Raw genomic sequence first — 19,216 nt, 5'->3', positions numbered from 1 at the left:
GAAATATAACAGAAATCTCTCACGCAGCAAAACGTTTTTATGACCAAATACCATGAAAACCATCGACTGAGAGGAACAAATAAACTACAGAAACTGATTTTTACCAACTTTGAGTTACTGCATCGTTAGTGTGTGAACGTCTGTTCAGCTCAGCCTGCAGAGCTGAAACTGAACTAAACCAAAACTTCACAGCAAGTTTTCTACCTGAAGTGTAATTCAGCAACAGTTTAGATGAAGTTTTAGGTTTCACAAAGAGTTTGTAGTTTGAGAAAGTTTGAGGATTTCTCTGCTGCTCGCCTTCTCCTGAACTTTACACGCTGCTGTATGTTTGTATGATGTTAGTTTGGGGTGAAAAGTTGAAAAAGTCTCCAAACGTATGAAAGCTTGTTTCCCTCCTCTGCTGTTATGTGATTATTAGGAGTTTGTTCATCGACGTGAGCAGCAGGGGGCGCCAACTGCAGAAGAAGAGAGCGCAGCGTGAGCCGAAGGGCGGCGCTCGAAGCTCGAACGGAGAAAAAAAAAGTAAAACTACGATGGAAACGTGACATTTCAGCTTGTTTCATGTAGTAAAAACCTTCTGAAGCGAGCGGGAGACTTTCTGAATTTGTCCATTTTCATCCAAATTTTCAAAATGTTGAACTATACACTGATGTTTCCGTCAGCGTTTGAGCGGAAATACAACAAAAATCTCACATGCAGCAAAACGTTTTTATGACCAAATACCATGAAAACCATTGACTGAGAGGAACAATCATGTTGCTATTGTTCAAAACAAAGCACATCTTTCTTTCTGTATGTGCTCTGTCCTACTGTGAAAACTCTTTTTATCATCTATTTTTGCTTTTGTCTATGTGTATACTTACAGTTCTCAGTATATATATTTAATTTTTTAAAAGAAACTTATGCAGGTGGCGCTGTGTGTGTGCGTGTGTGTGTGTGTTTTCTTTTCTAATTTTATTCTTGTAAGGAGCACCTGTAACGAAAACAATTTCCCCTCGGGATCAATAAAGTAATTCTGATTCTGATGTGATTATTAGGAGTTTGTTCATCGACATGAGCAGCAGGGGGCGCCAACTGCAGAAGAAGAGAGCGCAGCGTGAGACGAAGAGCGGCGGTCGAAGCTCGAATGGTGGAAAAAAAAAAAAAGAAGTAAAACCACGATGGAAACGTGACATTTCAGCTTGTTTCATGTAGTAAAAACCTTCTGAAGCGAGCGGGAGACTTTCTGAATTTGTCCGTTTTCATCCAAATTTTCAAAATGTTGAACTATACACTGATGTTTCCGTCAGCGTTTGAGCGGAAATATAACAGAAATCTCTCACGCAGCAAAATGTTTTTATGACCAAATACCATGAAAACCATCGACTGAGAGGAACAAATAAACTACAGAAACTGATTTTTACCAACTTTGAGTTACTGCATCGTTAGTGTGTGAACGACTGTTCAGCTCAGCCTGCAGAGCTGAAACTGAACTAAACCAAAACTTCACAGCAAGTTTTCTACCTGAAGTGTAATTCAGCAACAGTTTAGATGAAGTTTTAGGTTTCACAAAGAGTTTGTAGTTTGAGAAAGTTTGAGGATTTCTCTGCTGCTCGCCTTCTCCTGAACTTTACACGCTGCTGTATGTTTGTATGATGTTAGTTTGGGGTGAAAAGTTGAAAAAGTCTCCAAACGTATGAAAGCTTGTTTCCCTTCTCTGCTGTTATGTGATTATTAGGAGTTTGTTCATCGACGTGAGCAGCAGGGGGCGCCAACTGCAGAAGAAGAGAGCGCAGCGTGAGCCGAAGGGCGGCGCTCGAAGCTCGAACGGAGAAAAAAAAAGTAAAACTACGATGGAAACGTGACATTTCAGCTTGTTTCATGTAGTAAAAACCTTCTGAAGCGAGCGGGAGACTTTCTGAATTTGTCCGTTTTCATCCAAATTTTCAAAATGTTGAACTATACACTGATGTTTCCATCAGCGTTTGAGCGGAAATATAATAAAAATCTCACATGCAGCAAAACGTTTTTATGACCAAATACCATGAAAACCATTGACTGAGAGGAACAATCATGTTGCTATTGTTCAAAACAAAGCACATCTTTCTTTCTGTATGTGCTCTGTCCTACTGTGAAAACTCTTTTTATCATCTATTTTTGCTTTTGTCTATGTGTATACTTACAGTTCTCAGTATATATATTTAATTTTTTAAAAGAAACTTATGCAGGTGGCGCTGTGTGTGTGTGTGTGTGTGTGTGTGTGTGTGTGTGTGTGTGTGTGTTTTCTTTTCTAATTTTATTCTTGTAAGGAGCACCTGTAACGAAAACAATTTCCCCTCGGGATCAATAAAGTAATTCTGATTCTGATGTGATTATTAGGAGTTTGTTCATCGACATGAGCAGCAGGGGGCGCCAACTGCAGAAGAAGAGAGCGCAGCGTGAGACGAAGAGCGGCGGTCGAAGCTCGAATGGTGGAAAAAAAAAAGTAAAACCACGATGGAAACGTGACATTTCAGCTTGTTTCATGTAGTAAAAACCTTCTGAAGCGAGCGGGAGACTTTCTGAATTTGTCCGTTTTCATCCAAATTTTCAAAATGTTGAACTATACACTGATGTTTCCGTCAGCGTTTGAGCGGAAATAAAACAGAAATCTCTCACGCAACAAAACATTTCTACGAACAAATAGCATGAAAACCATCGACTGAGAGAACAAATAAACTACAGAAACTGATTTTTACCAACTTTGAGTTACTGCATCGTTAGTGTGTGAACGTCTGTTCAGCTCAGCCTGCAGAGCTGAAACTGAACTAAACCCAAAAAACACAACGGAAACGTGACATTTCTGCTTGTTTCATGTAGTAAAAACCTTCTGAAGCGAGTGGGAGACTTTCTGAATTTGTCCATTTTCATCCAAATTTTCAAAATGTTGAACTATACACTGATGTTTCGTATGAATTTCGGGTGAAAAGTTTAAAAAGAAAAAGTCGAATTTGGCCCTCAGAGTGGATGAAACGGATTCTTATAGGCCAGAAAACGTCTTTCGTGGCTCATATTTCCACTGTTTGCTGCACCCTCCACTCATACCTCCATGCAGCGACGTATTGATCTGAGAGCTGAACCTCTAATGAGATCCAAAGTTTGAGGGAACAGAAAAGGACTTCACGCTGCAGAAACTTTCCTGCAGTAACTCAGAGAAGTCAAATCAGGCCGAGGCGGCGGCTGGCGAGAGGGGCGTGAGCTGCGACGTCGTACCTCATAGAAGTCTTTCTTCTCCTCCTTTATTTTGGGAATGTCGAGCAGCAGACACCACACCTCCCCCCGGAGCTGCAGCGGGATTCCCTTATAGATCCTCCTGTTCAGCTGGAAGCAAACACACAACAGGAGGTCACTGTTAGAGGAGGCCTCAGAGAGGAGCAGACGAACATCACACCTGCGACAGGTGAGCCCGCTCCGACCCTGAAAACAAGCCCTGCGGAGCGCGAGCGTCCCGTGAAGCTGCTTCAGAGGCTCAATCAACAATTCACACATCATCAATCATTAAAGATGTACACATAAATACAGCTTCATCACTTATTAACACTTGTTTACATGATTCATACTGCAACTACTTTCTATCTAAACCGTCGTTTGTTTACATCATGTTTGGTTTGCTATTGTAAGAAATGAACTGATTTCATGAACGTATGAGACAACTTGACTTTCATATTAAATCAGTTTCCAGGTGTTTTACCTGCAGACTCATAAAAAGCTAATTGAGCATCGTTGACCGTCTCTGCCTTTGACTCGTGATCCACTGAATGTGTCTCCACTGATCCTGGTTGCAAATTATCGATATGAACTAACATCAATAAGTTGTGAAGATCCTCTTCAAACCAAACTACGGAGCGCTCTGAGGTCACAGTGAGCAAAAAGACATGATCGTCCTGTGAAGAAGTGAAGTCTGATGAGTTCAAAGGTCGTCGCTGCAGGCCGCAGTCGGAACCTGTGGCAGCTGCCAGGAGTGACTGCGAATAGAGGAACCGTCGACCGAGCCGCTCTCGTCCTGTCAGAGATACAAACGGCGTCGGCGTGAATGTACTCGCCGCTCTCCTCGAGCTAAAGCAAAGGGCTCTGGAAGGTGAACCGCGGCCATCTGGCTGGACGAGCGCCAGCAGAGAGACTGCCTCGCATGCAGAACAGTCCAAAGTAATTCAGCGTCCACAAAGAGACGGAGCATCAGCCCGACTGCAGCTGAGGAAGATTAAGGCCTGAAACTCAAACTGCTGGAGCAGCAAAGCCAATCGCAGCGGCCAATTCTGCGTCGGCAGCCATTAAAACCCGACCGGCCGGAACGGTTACACAGCAGATACGGGAGGTGTTGGACTGTAAACGGGGGGTGTTGGGGTGACTGACGGAGGATGCGAATGAAAAGGACAGTCCTGATCTGAGGGTTCTGTCCTCAAAACCTCCTGTGGCTGAAAGAAGCTGCTGGAGTTCAAAAAGAAGGATGAACCTCAGGAGAAAACTGATGAAACTACAGACGACAGCAAAACTACCTCCAACGTGTGTTGGTGTGTTAATGCACCCACCTCTGTGCGGTAACCGCCAAAAACACCAGAAGAAGAGCTTATGCACATTTGCAGGTTAGCTACAGCAGCTTAGCTAACATTAGCTAACAACTGTCTGTAACATAAAAAAAACCCCAACTTGAATTAACTTGATTTACGACCTGCGTCCTCACGGGCTGAAGCTCGAGCCGCTTCCTTGATGTTCAACAGTTCATTAAACAGCTGCATTAAATCCACAAACGAAGCTGGTTTGACCTGTCTTCCTCAGGTTTTGGACGGTTGGTGGGACAAATGAAGACGTCTCGCCGAGCTGAGAGCAGAGCGTGTGATGCTCATGATGGATGTGTGTGTGGTCGCCGTGGCGTTTCTCTATTGAAAGGCAGAGAGTTGTGTGTGTGTCATCTCAGAATTAATGACATTTGCGTGTGTGTGTGTGTGTGTGTGTGTGTGTGTGTGTGTGTGTGTGTGTGGTATCTAAAGCCTACACTCCATCAACCTCCACCGCCACACGTGGGACTCACTAGTTTCTAGTGCAACAGCCTTGTAATTAAGCTCTGATGAGCGAGTCAATGAGAGCATCTGTTAGACTAATCATCCTTTCAGTGTGAGTGTGTGTGTGTGTGTGTGTGTGTGTGTGTGTGTGTGTGCGTGCACTCGAACACGTGTGTCAACATTTCCATTCCTGTGAATGTGCAGTTCTGCTCTGTGTGTTTACAGCGTACAGAAACACAGCTCAGCGTTTTTAAAGCAAAGCTAAGCTTGACCTAAAGTCTGTAAGTAAGTAAATAAATAAATACAAATTCTTGTTGTTAAAGCTCAGAGTCTGGTGGAGGTCCAGGAGGGAGGGGCCTGTCGAGCCCACAGGTGAGTGAACTTTGCTAGCGTGGAAGCTAACTTCAGGTAAAGCTCTTTATTCACTAGCCTAGCCGCGATTAGTCTTGCACAGCCACTGTGCTGCAGCGTGGCTGCACCCTAATCACTCTGATAAGGCTTAAAGAAATAAATACAAGCCAATCACAGTCATCATGGGCGGGGCTAAGTGCAGGATGCAGCGACAGATTGGTGAAACATCTGCACGTTGACATTAAAACAGCTAAATCCCTGCAGCTGCTAACCATTAGCGAGCAGGTTAGGGTAACTTGGCATGCTGTTAGCGCTTTTCACAGACCGGCTGCAGGTCTGACCGTGTCAAGGTTTCAGATGCATTACGCAGCTTTATTATCACTGTTGTGCTAAACACCACAACCTCCAGCTGAATTCGTCATGTGCGGTGCGAGGAGGGAAAACAAAAGGCAGCTTTTGGTCTGCTCAGCTCTTGTTCTTGTCCTACTGCGGGCTAAATGTTCTCAGCAGCCAGCAAACAAAAGGAGAGACAGATCGAGTGCGACCGACCCGTTTCCTCTGACAAAGAGGAAAAGAAACATCCCTGAAGCCTTAAAGAAGAAAGAAGGTGGAGGAGGAGATGGAGCGATGTGACGGAGGGAAGGTCTAAGCGCTCCTCAGCGTCCTTGGCTGTGAACATTTCTTTGAAAACAAAGAGGAGGCGATGCCAAAGAATGAGTCTCTGTGCTCTCAGTGCCAGCCATGAGTGGATTTCACATTTCAAAGCACACACACACACACACACACACACACACACACACACACACACACACACACACACACACACACACACACACACACACACACACACACACACACACACACACACACCAAATCCCTGCAGAAACCAGACATACAAATGAAGGACGTGGTGAAGCGCTCCAGGCGACGCCACACAGCCTGGACCCTGATGGGGGCGGCCATAACTGATACCTGCCCCACGCTGATGGTGCATCTGGGAGGTGGAGGAGAGAGACTCTACGTCTGACGTAGACGACTGCAGCAGAGGACACACAGACTCTGATATGAACTCTAAGACTGTCAGCGCTGCGCGATTGATCCGATCACTTATTGATTTTCACTGGGTGGTTTTGTCTAATTTATAAAAGCTGCAAATAACTTAGTGGAAGAATTGAAATAAGACATTTTGAAATGTGATCCTGTAGCTTTGATTACGTGTGAAGTGATTGTTTTGGACTGTTTTGGATGTGTTTAGTGTCTGGAGGTCTGATTGATCACCAAACAAAGGTTTTTTGGAGCCTTTCAGCCTCGTTCAGCTCTTTGTTTTGGTCTTCTGGCTCATCAGCGTTGTGTTCAATATGTCAACGTAAAAACGTGAACTGTATGTTTGGCATTTAGATGCTGAATGTGGAATCTGTTTTGATTCTAAATAATTGTTTCAGTCATTTTTTTAAGCAGAAATATTAAACATTTTTTGGCTCCAGGTTCATAAATGTGAGAGTTTGATGCCTTCATGACAGAAAACTGACTGTTTTTGGATTCTGGACTGTTGATCGAACATTTGAAGACTTTGTTTTTGGTAAAATCTGACAATATTTTCACATTTTTCTATCATTAATCGAGAAAACAATGAGCAGATTAATCAATAATGGAAACGGTTGCAGCCTCGGCTCAACATGTGTCACCAGAGCCATTTGATTTTGCCGTTCCGCTGCCCCCTAGTGGCCAAAAACATCCAAACATAGCTTTAACAACAGTCTGCAGAGTATTCAGTGTTGGGCTGACCGTTGAGCCTCAGTATGTTGTGTCAAAGCGTAAAGATGGAGGAAACAGAAGCTCACCTTGTCGCTGTTCTTGTATTTGTCCCAGCTCTTCAGCATCTTCAGCCACTTGGTGGTCCTCTCCACCTCCGTGTGTTTTTGCTGGAAAAAACGACAAGCGACACGTGAGCGACTTCCTCCCTCTTCAGTTTCTCTGTTTGAGCGTTGGCGTCCGATGGGAATCTGTCAGAGCGGCTCGCCAGCGATCGCACGCCGCGTTCAAAGGCCTTTGAAGCCGGCGAGCTGCTCCACTTTCAGCCGTCTGCAGATGTCGATCAGCTTCTCCTCATTTGAGGCTGAACTCATGTTTCACAGCGAAGAAAAGCACGTTTGTCGCGTGAGAGCACAAATTCAGACACTTTGTGCTGCTTTGGGACCATAAATCAGATTTTAATTATTATTTCATAATGTCTCATTCAGGATCTTTTCCCAAAGTAAAGTCAAGTCTGAAAGCTCCCATTTCCCATGGCACACGAATGCAACATTTGATGTGCTACAACCTGTTTTCAGTCAGAAGGCAAAGAGTCCAGAGTTCGAGCTCACCTTCTCCTCCAGCGAGTCTGAGGATGGAAGCTCCGTCTTACTGAGGAGAGAAGAAGAAAGAAAAGGAACGAATGAGAGACAGACAGACGGACGAAGAGACCAACGGTCCAGCTCTGATCTCTTCACCTCTGGTTTATTTTTGTCCACATTCAGTGAGAGAGCCACAGTTTAGTCAACCCTGATGGAACCGCCGGGCGATATCCGGGTCAGCCTCCCCGACGGGAACGTCAAACATGTCAGCGGTCGCACAAACAGGAAGTGACAGATTAGATGTTCCTCAGTTTCTGCCCTTTATCTGTGCTTTTTCTGGTTTCATCTGCACCGAAATCCACCAGAAACACTGAAGGCCGGCCGCCTTTAACGAGCTTCAAGCACGTTTCTTCCCTCGTTCAAGAATGTGGCCTCTAAGATATCAAGATATTGATCCATCTTTGATTGATCAACATGTCTCACTACAAGAAAAAGCTACATTTTCTCATTTGCGGCAGCTGAATTAATGTTTTTTTTTTCTCTTTAATTAGCAGAAAAACTAAGTATTTCTTTCCAGGAAATAAAGGTTATGAAGGAATGAGAGACCCATGAACTCAAGTGTCAGTGAACGCATCCATCCCACAAAGTACGGTAATGAAAATGACCAATGAAGTCCTGTAAACCAGGTCTCTACAGGACCACATGAGACCACAGACCCCCTTTGTTCAGCTCCAGCCTGAAGCCTGTCTGCTCCAGTCTGCCCAGTCGCTGACCTCCACCTCAGGCTACGTCTGTCCCCGTCTTAAACAATCTCATAACCCAGATGTTTTTTTTTTCCCTCCCATCATCCTCCATCTCACGCTGCCTATGGTCTGGATCCTCCACCGCATCCTCACACTGATGCCCTGTGATTGTGGCTAACCGGGCGGCTTCCTGCCTCCGTGTGCCAGCCTATATATAACGCTGCAGCTCGGGGCTGTCGAAGAGGCTCGAGGCCGCAGACACGCTCTTCCCTCGCTGACACTCGTCTTCGCGGCCTCTCATTTTCTCGGTGCGGTGCTGCTGTTCAAACTGGGCTCTGGAGGTCATTCATTTAGTTATCAGGAGTAATTACAGACGAGTCCTTACTGAACGAAGCCGAAGCGGTCGACTGATTTGTACAGGTGGAAGTTGGTGTCCTCCCAGGGCTCCACGGTGGCCTCCTTACCCTGGAATCAGCGAGACAGATGGAAACAGCATGAACGACACTGAGGACTGAAACCTGTTTCAGATACAAACTGCAGCATATAAAGACCGACAGCAGCTTCTCACTGTCCTCACGTCTCTCGTTTTGGTCGGTTTCAGCTGGTTTTCAGAGTCCATGAAGGCCTCTCATGTGACCAAGTGATGCTACTCAGTAAGAGATGAACATAACAGTCAGCCTTTATTATGGTTTGACTCTCAAACTCAACATTTCTGTGAATCTCCATGAACAGATTTCTGTGATTGAATGGAGTTAAATTTTGAAAAAAAGAGCTAATAAAAAGCTAAATCATGTCAGATGACTGAAGACTGAAGAGCGGAATTAAAATGTTCAATTTTTATTATTTTAGATGGAAAATTAAATTGATTAAATGTTAAATGGACTTCAGTTTCAATAAGTGGGAACATTGTTTGAAACACTGGTGCAATATGCAAATATTTGGTGAAAGAACATATTTCATAGAAATTAAGTATTAAAAAAAAACATTTTTTGTACATTTTTGAACATTTTCTGACATTTTATAGACACAACGATGATCCAGTTAATCTGAAAAATAATCAGCAGAAGACACGACGCCGTGCATCATCATTAGCTGCAGCCCTGCAGCTCGTCTGATGCTGCTTATCAAATGAAATAAACTGAACGCTGAGCTCCAAATTACATGCCACCCACGTTCCTCAGTGCCAGAGAATCATGTTTTGATTGGCTGCTAGATTACGAGCCACGACTCCGGCGCCCTTGGGAAAGTGTGTTGGCGTGAGTGTGTGTTTACGAGACGCAGAGAAACTGTGTGTGTGTGTGTGAGAGAGCAGCGATTAACAGGTGTGAAATGAACAGCCAGACGCCCACCTGCGTCACCGTCTGACTCCAGGCCTCCGAAAAACCAGTTCTAGTTAATTCACCATCATGCACTAATGCAACAAAAAAGCCACAATGAGAGTGTGAGGGAGAATTATGCAGGAGAGCAGGGAGAGAATATCAAACAACCGGAGTGTGTGAGGAAAAGGGTCGTTTCCACAGCAGAGGACAAAAAGTTCCACATCTCACCTCATGTTCCCACAATGCTTTGGAGGACGGACACAGGAAGTTTAACGTGGCTAATATCAAGCCTATATTTGTTTACATTTTGGCAAAAAGTTTGCCGAATTAGCTGTTAGCACTTCCTGTTTGCAGGGCAAACACCTGCCGGCGGATCACTTCGATATGAAGAAAACTTAAAAATGTGACGATTCTCAGGCAAGTTGTGCACTGACAAAGAGCGTCTTTTTCTATGATTTGTAAGGACGTTTATTTAAGATGAAGGTCAGCCTTGGGAGGTTTAACTACAGATCATTTCGGTAAAATTAGCCACCAAACTACAATGCTGACATGCAGAATCCCTTTAGTCCAATGCGGGATGTTTAGACGCCTCCCCCTGCGCCCCCGCCTCACACTTTGAATGCTTTTGGGTGAACTGACCCTTTAAAAGCAAACTGGGTCTTATTATTTTTATTTGCACACAGAGTTTTACAACAAGTCCTACTTCATTTAGAAAGTAATTTATGCCTCACGGTGCTCAACAACTGCCGATTAAGAGCTCCGCCAGCTTTCATTTATTCTATTAATCAAATTATGAGCTGCTCGTTGAACAAACATGAAAATGTCAAACGATAATAAGAATCTCAGATAACAAAAGCAAAGAAACTGATCTGGAGTCACTGGAAAATATGTTAACAGATGATTTATATAAGAGTTTATATAGAAAAGACAACGGTCTTTTTGACCTGTGACCTCATTTTAAAGTCATTTTAAAGTCTCCACCTTTCTTCTGCCTTTAATACGAAGCTCTGCGATCGCTCCTCGGAGGTTAAACGTCTACTCAGGTGAATCATTTTCATTTCATTTCTGATATTAAATGCAGAACATCTGAGAAGCTTCAGTATTTAGATGAGTTTCCTCGCCTGATATTCATGATTCAGTATATTTAAATTTATAACATCGAGGCTGAATAATAAAAAAATCAAGTGCCATTGGTCATTGAAATTAAAAATCATTATTAAATCATTAAAAATGTATGATACCACTTCTTCAAAGGGTGAATGTTTCAGGTTAGCCTGTAATATGAGGGCAAAATACATTTATGATGACGGATTTTTTTAATTCTTAGAACTTTATTGATCACAAAGATGAAGTGTTCGCAGCAAAATCACAGATATTTGGAGGTAAAGCGAGAAAACAGCCGTGTTAGCAGCGCGCGCACAGTGACGATGCTAACATGCTGACGTTTAGCAGGAAACAGTTAGTGTGCTAGCAAGCTAACGTTCGCTAATTAGCACAAAACGCAAAGTGCAGCTGAGGCTGGTGGGAATGTCATTTGTTCTGCAGGTATTTGTCCAGCTGGTGATGCTGATGGCGCAAAAATTAAGTTCAGATTATTCAGTCTTTGTCGCCCTCGGAGCCGCGCTGCTAGCAGGCCTTAGGAAACTAATTAGCATAATTTAGCAAAGAACTAAATTTCAAATCGGATGTCTGTTCTGACGACAGAGCGACGGCGCGTGATAACCGACTCCATTAAACTCCTCCCATCCCTACAGCGACACTGATTTAGCTCTGATTGTACAACACACACACACACACACACACACACACACACACACACACACACACACACACACACACACACACACACACACACACACACACACACACTCTCTCCTCCATCATCTCTCTCCATGGTGTCTTCACTCCTAATGAGGCAGCTTGATTATGCAGCCTGCTGGACTAAATTAAAAAGACTAATTTACAAGCTGAGCGTGGTGGGCTGGTCTGGCTGATACCGCCGGGCGTCACTCAGGAAACATCCACATGCATGCTGCACGCACACGCACGCACGCACACACACATACATACACACACACACACACACACACACACACACACACACACAGTGGAGTGTATCACTGTGCACAAACAGACTCCTTCCTGTCCTCTTCAAACCACAGTCCTGCAGCTCGTCCACTGAACACGCACGCCGTGAAGCATCGAGGTGGCGTTTAAAGGCGCAATGCTTCATTTACATGTTAATTTCCACCGGCGCTTAACGAGCTTTGGCCGAGGACACTGCAGCTCTTGCGCGGTAATCACAGCCTTGCTCGCTTTGCAAAAACGTTTAAAACACAGAGCGGCAGATTGTGCCTGCAGCTCGCTGTTATTACTGCGCTTCACGGGCAATGAAGCAGTGATTTACAGGAGGCGTCCACCGCAGCGTTATGAAGTTAGTGGAGTCTCAGCATGAGGGAGCGGCTGGAATTTGGCTGTGGGTGACCACGAGAGAAAACTATTGTTGTTCAGTCGCAGCTTCACCCAAAACCGTTTCAGGACAGCGGAGGCTCGCTGCTGGACTTCTGACCGTACCTTGTCATATTTGGCGACGATCTCCGCCCGCTCCTGGTCGAGTTTCACCGCCGCATCCTGCTCGGTATCAGACGCTGGAAGCAGAGAGAGAAGAGATGAATGAGTTTCAGGGCAAACTGTGACAGCTGTGTCGCAGCGAGCTGCAGCAAACGGTGAACACGCTCTCTGTGTTTGTGGTGATGTTTTCAGGCTTTTACACAAAGATGTCAACACGGCGGCGTTCAGAGATTCAACAGCAAAAACATCAGCTTGTTGTTTTTCTGGTAAATTACAGGTGAGCTGCACATCGTGCTGAAGGTGTTTTCGGGTGTCAACCATCAGTGTTATTCATTTCAAACAGGAAACTAAACTCTTTCAAAATAGGAAAAATGTTCCAGGCTGACAGACGACAAATGAGGCTAAGGAGCAATTTATGCTAAAGTACAAGCTAAAGTATTAACACAGCAAATAAAGACACATGACTACAAGTAGAAATAAACACACTATTAGCATGTTCACCTTAGCATGCTAACTTAGCTATGCTAAGTTTAAGCATGTAGCATTTAGCATGTTAGCTGCTACCTTGTTCACTATATTTACTCGCCAAACTTTTAGTTTAAAGTTTGAAATGAACGCACAAGATACAACAAACTTCAACCAGGAAGTAAAGCATTTTTATTCTGCAGGAAACAGTGAATAACAAAGTTATGCTAACATCCTACCGCTTAGCTTGTTAGCATGCTGTGTTAGCGCTTATCTGCAGTCTTGCTCAGTCCTCCTGATCAGTCATTACTTTCAGATTGTAAATTCAACGTTGAACAAGTTCAGATTTTGAACAGTTGGTGGCGCTACATGAGAAGACTTATTTCCCCTCAGACTAAAGTATTTTGACAGACATTTTGACATTACCGCCCCTGTAGCTAACGTTAGCATGACCGCAAAACAAATAAATCCTCAACGGCTTCATCACAGGCTGCGCTAGCTTGACTTTAAAAGTAAGAACATGGGAAGATGCTGCAGCTCTTAACCTAAATGTTTAAGATTTCAGATAAGAAAAGAAACACTTTTTAAATCCCACCCTGGGGAAATTAAGTTGTTACAGACAGCAAATAATAAAAGAGACACAGAAAAGAACAAAAACAACAACAAAAGATAAAAATCAGCAGTAAAAATCTGTAATACTGCACAAGATTTTTGCACAGATGTGATGAATTGAGCGAACATCAACATAAATAACAGCAGTGCAAACAGAGAAACATCAACACAGGCGCCGCTAAACGAGTTCGACATCATTTAATGGAGCTGAAGTTTGGTAAAAATCATCCAAAAAGCTCCGTTAAAGGACTTCCTGTAAGTGTTCTGAAGCGTTAAAGGGGCTGTTACTCACACATGAGATTATCCTGTCAACACAGACCGGCTTTGTGTTACTCAGTGTGTCAGAGCCAAGAGCCGGCGTGGAGAGCACACACTCGTCTGAACACACACTCGTCTGAACACACACTCGTCTGAACACACACTCTTCAGACCGGTCAGAGAGAGCCGGCGGGACGCTTCGGCGCAGGACGGCCGGCGCGTCAGCCTGACCTCAGCCGGGCAGAATAATGTGCGTTTCTGTGTTTGTGTCCATATGAAGCTGCTTTAACTGACAGCTGAGCGGCGGCACAGAAAGCTTTCTGTTTGCTGAGCCAGCGCACCACACTGTGCGAGTATGCTGCTGCTACACACACCGCTAACACACACTCACAGTGAACACACACCTCTCACCTCCCTGTGCACCTCAGGATTGTAAATCAGCATTCCCCACAACTCAGCGTTCATTACACACTTCCTGATTCGGCCGACCAGCAGAGGCTCCAAACATCGGATGTGTGCTAACAAAGCTGGCACACACTCCCTTAAGTGGGGTCGTGTTGTGTTTATGTTGAATGTAGTGTGCGGCACGTAGTAATGGAGGCGGGCGATGAATCATACCTACGAGCTGAGACGAGACGTGCCAGTGAAAGCATCATATTAAACAAACAATACCCGTCTTCAGGGGATGCTGATGGGACTGTCATGTTAGATGATTTAACTCTGTCGATCGTATCTTAATTCTTATTGATGGAATTAGACTTTTGTTTCAGTCCTGCTCGCCTGCATGAAGGAACACAGGAAGTTCACGGAGCCTCTCTGCATGTTCAGTCTTCTACAACAGTAAATACATAATAACGTGTTTGTTTCCAGCTCGTGTTTCTCTCCATGTCAGACTTCACTGAAGCTTCGCTGCTGTTTTCCCAGACCTCAGGGATTACTTTGGTGAGAACAATATTACTATCACCACCGCAAAAACTCCAAAAATAAGTCCCAGGTCGTAATAAACCACAATTATCCTTTTGAGGGAACCATGCCAGCTGAAAACTGTGGTTATATGATTGAAAACAAGAGCCCACAGCTGTGCTAAAGGCCGGCGAGGCTGCACTTTGGCACAGCTGTGCTACGAGCTAAACGCTAATGTCTGCTAGCTAACATGCTCATTCTAGCAACAATAAGATGCTGATGCTCAGCAGGGATGACGTCTAATTCAGTCTGAAAATGGCTGAAGTTCATTGAATGCTTCGCAGAGAAACGCTCCTCCTCTACATCTGTGGAGCACCAAGAGTCATGATGAACGTATGCTGAACATCAGCCTCCCATTGATGCTAATATGAGCACGTTAGCTAGCACACATTAGCGTTCAGCTCGTGCAGCCTCGCGGACCTTTAGCACAGCTGTGGGCTCTTCTTTTGGCATGGCTCCCCACGACCTGGGACTTATTTTGAAGTTTTTGCATGAGAAAATCTTGTATTTCATCGTGTAAAATGACTTTCTAACAGAAAACACGTCTAAAGAAAACAGCTGATGCTTCTCAGCCGAAGACGCCTTCGACTCTGAACAGTGTAAAAGTCGAGATCTTTGGCCTCCCCGCTGTTGTGAAACTCCTTTCTCCCTGACAGTTTTTCAGCTCCTCACAGGAAGTATTTGGCTCCTCTCATTCTCCGGCTTCCTCTCCGGGTCTCCGGGCTTCGCTGGAATTCCAAAAGGCTCCCAACAAACACGCTCCTTATTAAGCCGGCTGGCGTTTTTATGACAGGATGGTGTGTGTCGGTGAAAGGCATGTCGCCGTGGGCTGCCGTGGGGGGGGGGGGGGGGGGGGCAAACAACAAGGCAAACTGTCGGGGGCAAATAAATAAATACAGTAAAGTCTTTCTGCTGGGAGTCCCACCCGGGGGGCCCTGTGGTTCCCATAGTGAGGGGAAATGGGATTCGGTCTTTTCTTCGCTCTGACGTCCAGCCCCTCACGGCCCCCTCAAGGCCCCCTCACGGCCATATTAGTATTCCTCAGCGTCCTGACTTAAACTAAATGCAATCAGACCCTTTTCACGCTTCAAAGATCACACTGGCATCCATGACGGAGATTGGGGGGGTGTTTTTATTTGTGGTGAGGAGTCCTCGTCGGACTCGTAGCAGGTCCGGGGAGTTTAGCAGAAGACCCCCGTGCGACAGGCTGTGCTCACAAAGAGGACTCACGACACGCAGAGACTCGACCAAAGCAGAAATATCACAACATCTAACAGTTAAGCAGGAACTCAGGATTACTCCTTTAAAAGACCCCCCCCCCATGATTAAAATGTCCCCGCTGGTCACCTACCGGACCAGCTGGACCCCGGCCCGTCCCCATCTCTGCCCTTCACTCCTCCTGCTCCTCGCACTGCATTCAGGGCACGTGGGAATTTACTGTCAGCGCTGAGGTCAAAAGGAGTCAGAAGTGTTGGTGTGTGACACCTCATCAGAAACCATCACGACACGTCAACAATTCAGGAAGTGAGGCGCAGACTTCCTCAGCGGCGTTCACCACTTCACAGGTGAACACATTTTCATTTTCATCCAGCGGCCTCGAAGCTGAGACGGACGAAGACGTGTGGAGAGCAGAGGACTGAGGAAGATGTGTCAGTCCAAAGCTTTTAAAGAGCTTTTCTTTTCTTTATTTCTCTTATTATCTGATATCAACTGCAGACCTCAACGAGGTGAAACGAATAAAAATACATTTATTTTGAAGGACACTGGGAGAAAAAAACCTGGCTGACGACTGATCCCATTTTAAAATGTCTAAATAATAGAAACAACATAATAATATACTTTAGATTTCATCCTGAAAACAGCAACTGAATGCTGAATCTCACTTTACATTTGGAGGTTTGTCATATGGGAAACGTTCCTCTGTGGCGTGGGAGGATTTTACAGCGTCAGACTAATGCTGCCTTCAGGTGCTGCTCAGACTTCTGACAGAACACGGCCGGTGAGTCGGGGGCAAAAATGACTGGATAAACAGCCACTAAATATAATGAAAATTAGGAGAGCTGAAATTGAAATTCAGAGTTTGTATAATGTTATACTGAAGAGAAGATGCTGCCGGCAATACTATCAGATCTATTGATCCTGGTCCTGTTCTATCAACGTGACCCTTGCAGATCTCTCTGACGCCCCCCAGGACACAATGAGACAATGTCATGTTAATCCCAAGACCCCCTGACATATAAATACTGCAGCCAACCGGAAACATGCAAACACAGCTGAGAGTACAGATGAAATACTACCTCTACAGTACTTCTTGTACTCCTTCCTTTCTCTGCTGCATCCTTGCTAAGCTAAGCTACGCTATGCTAACAGCGGCCTGCTGCCACCGACAAAACAAGCTTCATCGAGAGGACGAGCTGCAGAATTTGCAGCCGTTGTCGCGTTTCCATGATGATTTTCTCAGGGTTTCATACAAAGACAGGACTATTTACTTGAAGGAAACAATTTCAAAGCCTCCCACGGAGAGTAAAACCTTCTCATCTCTGCTTCATTCCTTCGCTGCGACATCACGCCTGGTCCTTGAATGTCAAACAGCTCAGCAGAGTCCTGAACGCTGTGGGGTGCAAAGGGCAATCAAACACCAGCTTTTCTCAGTCTGTCTTCCTCTTGCTCAGTTGGACTCTGCAGGTCAAAGCTTCTAAAGACTGGAAACGTGCGGCAGATGAGCCGCTTCACAGTCAAATCTAAATCTGCTGGCGACCACGACAACACGGGCCATGTGACAGGAAGCTTTGCGGGGTGTGTTTGTGTGTTTGTTCCTCATTATCATTGCTGTTAATGACTAGCGCTGACAATGAACCAGCTTAATAACAGCCTTTTCTCACTTCCTCTGCTCCCCTCCAGCCTCTTCTGGCTGCTGTAATGAGCCCTCTATGTTCTTTATGTTACCGAGTCGTCGCTCGTTATAGCTTCTCGCTCCCTCTTTGTGGATCCGCCGTCACCTCGCAGACGCACAGAAAGACGAATAATAACGATAATAACTGATGATAGTGGAGAGGCTGATTGGAGGCTTTGCTTGGTTCAGCTGTGGTGTTCAGGGCACACACACGTTCAGATATGTGATGATTCAATACGCTGGATGAAACTCTGCACGCACACACACACACACACACACACACACACACACACACACACACACACACACACACACACACACACACAAAGACCAGATGATGTCACCCACCTCACAACAAACACCTGATGAGGCAGACACTTCACAGCACTCTATTATATGTCATTACCGCGCTTCCAAAACAATCATCTGTCTGTGCCGTCTGTGCTTCCAGCCCAAACTCCAGCACATGAACGCGACGTGACACAAAGTGACACCCCGCCCTGATCTGAAATGTGCTTCATAGACAAATAATTAACCTCCACGGTGTCTGCACTCTGCACCCGCTCTGTTAATCCTGCATCCAAAATGTTTGTGCAGAACACAGCGGAACAAAGTTCACACCACTTGTTACCTTTGCGGTACCACCACTGCAAACTTTGAGCTAAATGCTAATGTTAGCATGCTAACACGTAGCGCACTCAGGCTAGACAGGTCACCATTCATTAAACGGCCAATGAAGCAACTGCAGACACTTCACAGTGCATCATTATGTGCGTGCTTGTGTTAGCATATATTATTAGCATTCTAATGTTATATTTGGCGGCAGGGTGTTAGCATGTGCTAGTTTACAGCGGAGCGTCTGCACTTGCCTCATCGCCTGTCTGCTGCTGAGTGACATCATGTGGTGTTTTTGTAACATTACATCACAGCGGCTAAAGTTTAGCATGTTAGCATTCGTGTAAAAAGAGCTACAGGCTGACAGAAACTCGTCATTTTAGAGGTAAATTTGTCCTGCTGGCGGCGCTAGCATGCATGTTTCCCCAAAATTCATCCCATAAATGAATATTTAAAATCATTCCTCTGTGCAGGTCGTCCAGTGTGCAGAAACTGGTGGGTATATCCATCTTCTCCACATAGGTATCATGCATATTAGGAGCTACGTACTGTTTATGCACTGGAGTTCTGGACACCTGACACCTTTACATCTGCAAAGACATGCATTAACGGAAATTCACCACATTCCTGGAGCATTTTGGTCGTTTTTGGAACGATTTCTATACGTTTTCCTCACTAGCTAGCCTGCATTAATCTCACAGGGCTCAGAGCACTGCAGCACAAACCATCACTTGAGCTTTCCTCTTAAATAAACCCATTTAAATCCAATTATAGAAATCCATTAAGACAAAAAAAAAAACCCTCACACTGTCTGTCGCCTGAGTCGTCAAACAGCAGCTCCAACCGGACAGAATCTGTCCATTTTCTACCTCTTTTCAAGCGGTCCAGTGGAACCTCCGAGCGAGTCAGAGCCTTCGTCCGCATCGGTCACAGTTCAGCCGGGTCCAGCACACCAGGAGAGCGCCTGAACTACCTCATCCCATCGCTGTCACCGCGCACTGCTTCACGCCGGCAGCCAGAGAGGAAATATGAGCGAGAGGCAAAGAGAAGTGAGATCAGAGACGCTTTGTTCACA

At 45.1% G+C, this 19,216-nt stretch overlaps 1 protein-coding gene across 4 annotated transcripts in view; it reads right to left on the bottom strand.

Annotated features, from left to right (window-relative positions):
* usp6nl (USP6 N-terminal like) overlaps positions 1-19,216 on the bottom strand; it is a 60,184-nt gene that overhangs the window by 9,901 nt on the left and 31,067 nt on the right. For 3 of the 4 annotated variants that reach the window (XM_070992286.1, XM_070992285.1, XM_070992283.1), the window contains 5 exons: positions 12,339-12,412; positions 8,831-8,910; positions 7,733-7,772; positions 7,211-7,291; positions 3,232-3,339 (listed from right to left, as the gene is read on the bottom strand). In XM_070992286.1, the coding sequence (XP_070848387.1) occupies positions 3,232-3,339; positions 7,211-7,291; positions 7,733-7,772; positions 8,831-8,910; positions 12,339-12,412 (383 nt within the window). Of the gene's footprint in view, positions 1-3,231; positions 3,340-7,210; positions 7,292-7,732; positions 7,773-8,830; positions 8,911-12,338; positions 12,413-19,010; positions 19,144-19,216 lie in introns of those variants that run through there. The other variant, XM_070992284.1, reaches the window with a different exon arrangement.

The sequence above is a fragment of the Chaetodon trifascialis genome, chromosome 22, assembly GCF_039877785.1.
Source record: "Chaetodon trifascialis isolate fChaTrf1 chromosome 22, fChaTrf1.hap1, whole genome shotgun sequence".
Lineage (NCBI taxonomy): Eukaryota > Metazoa > Chordata > Actinopteri > Chaetodontiformes > Chaetodontidae > Chaetodon > Chaetodon trifascialis.
The sequence above is the reverse complement of the archived record's forward strand: the minus strand, read 5'-3'. Positions and strand labels throughout refer to the sequence as shown.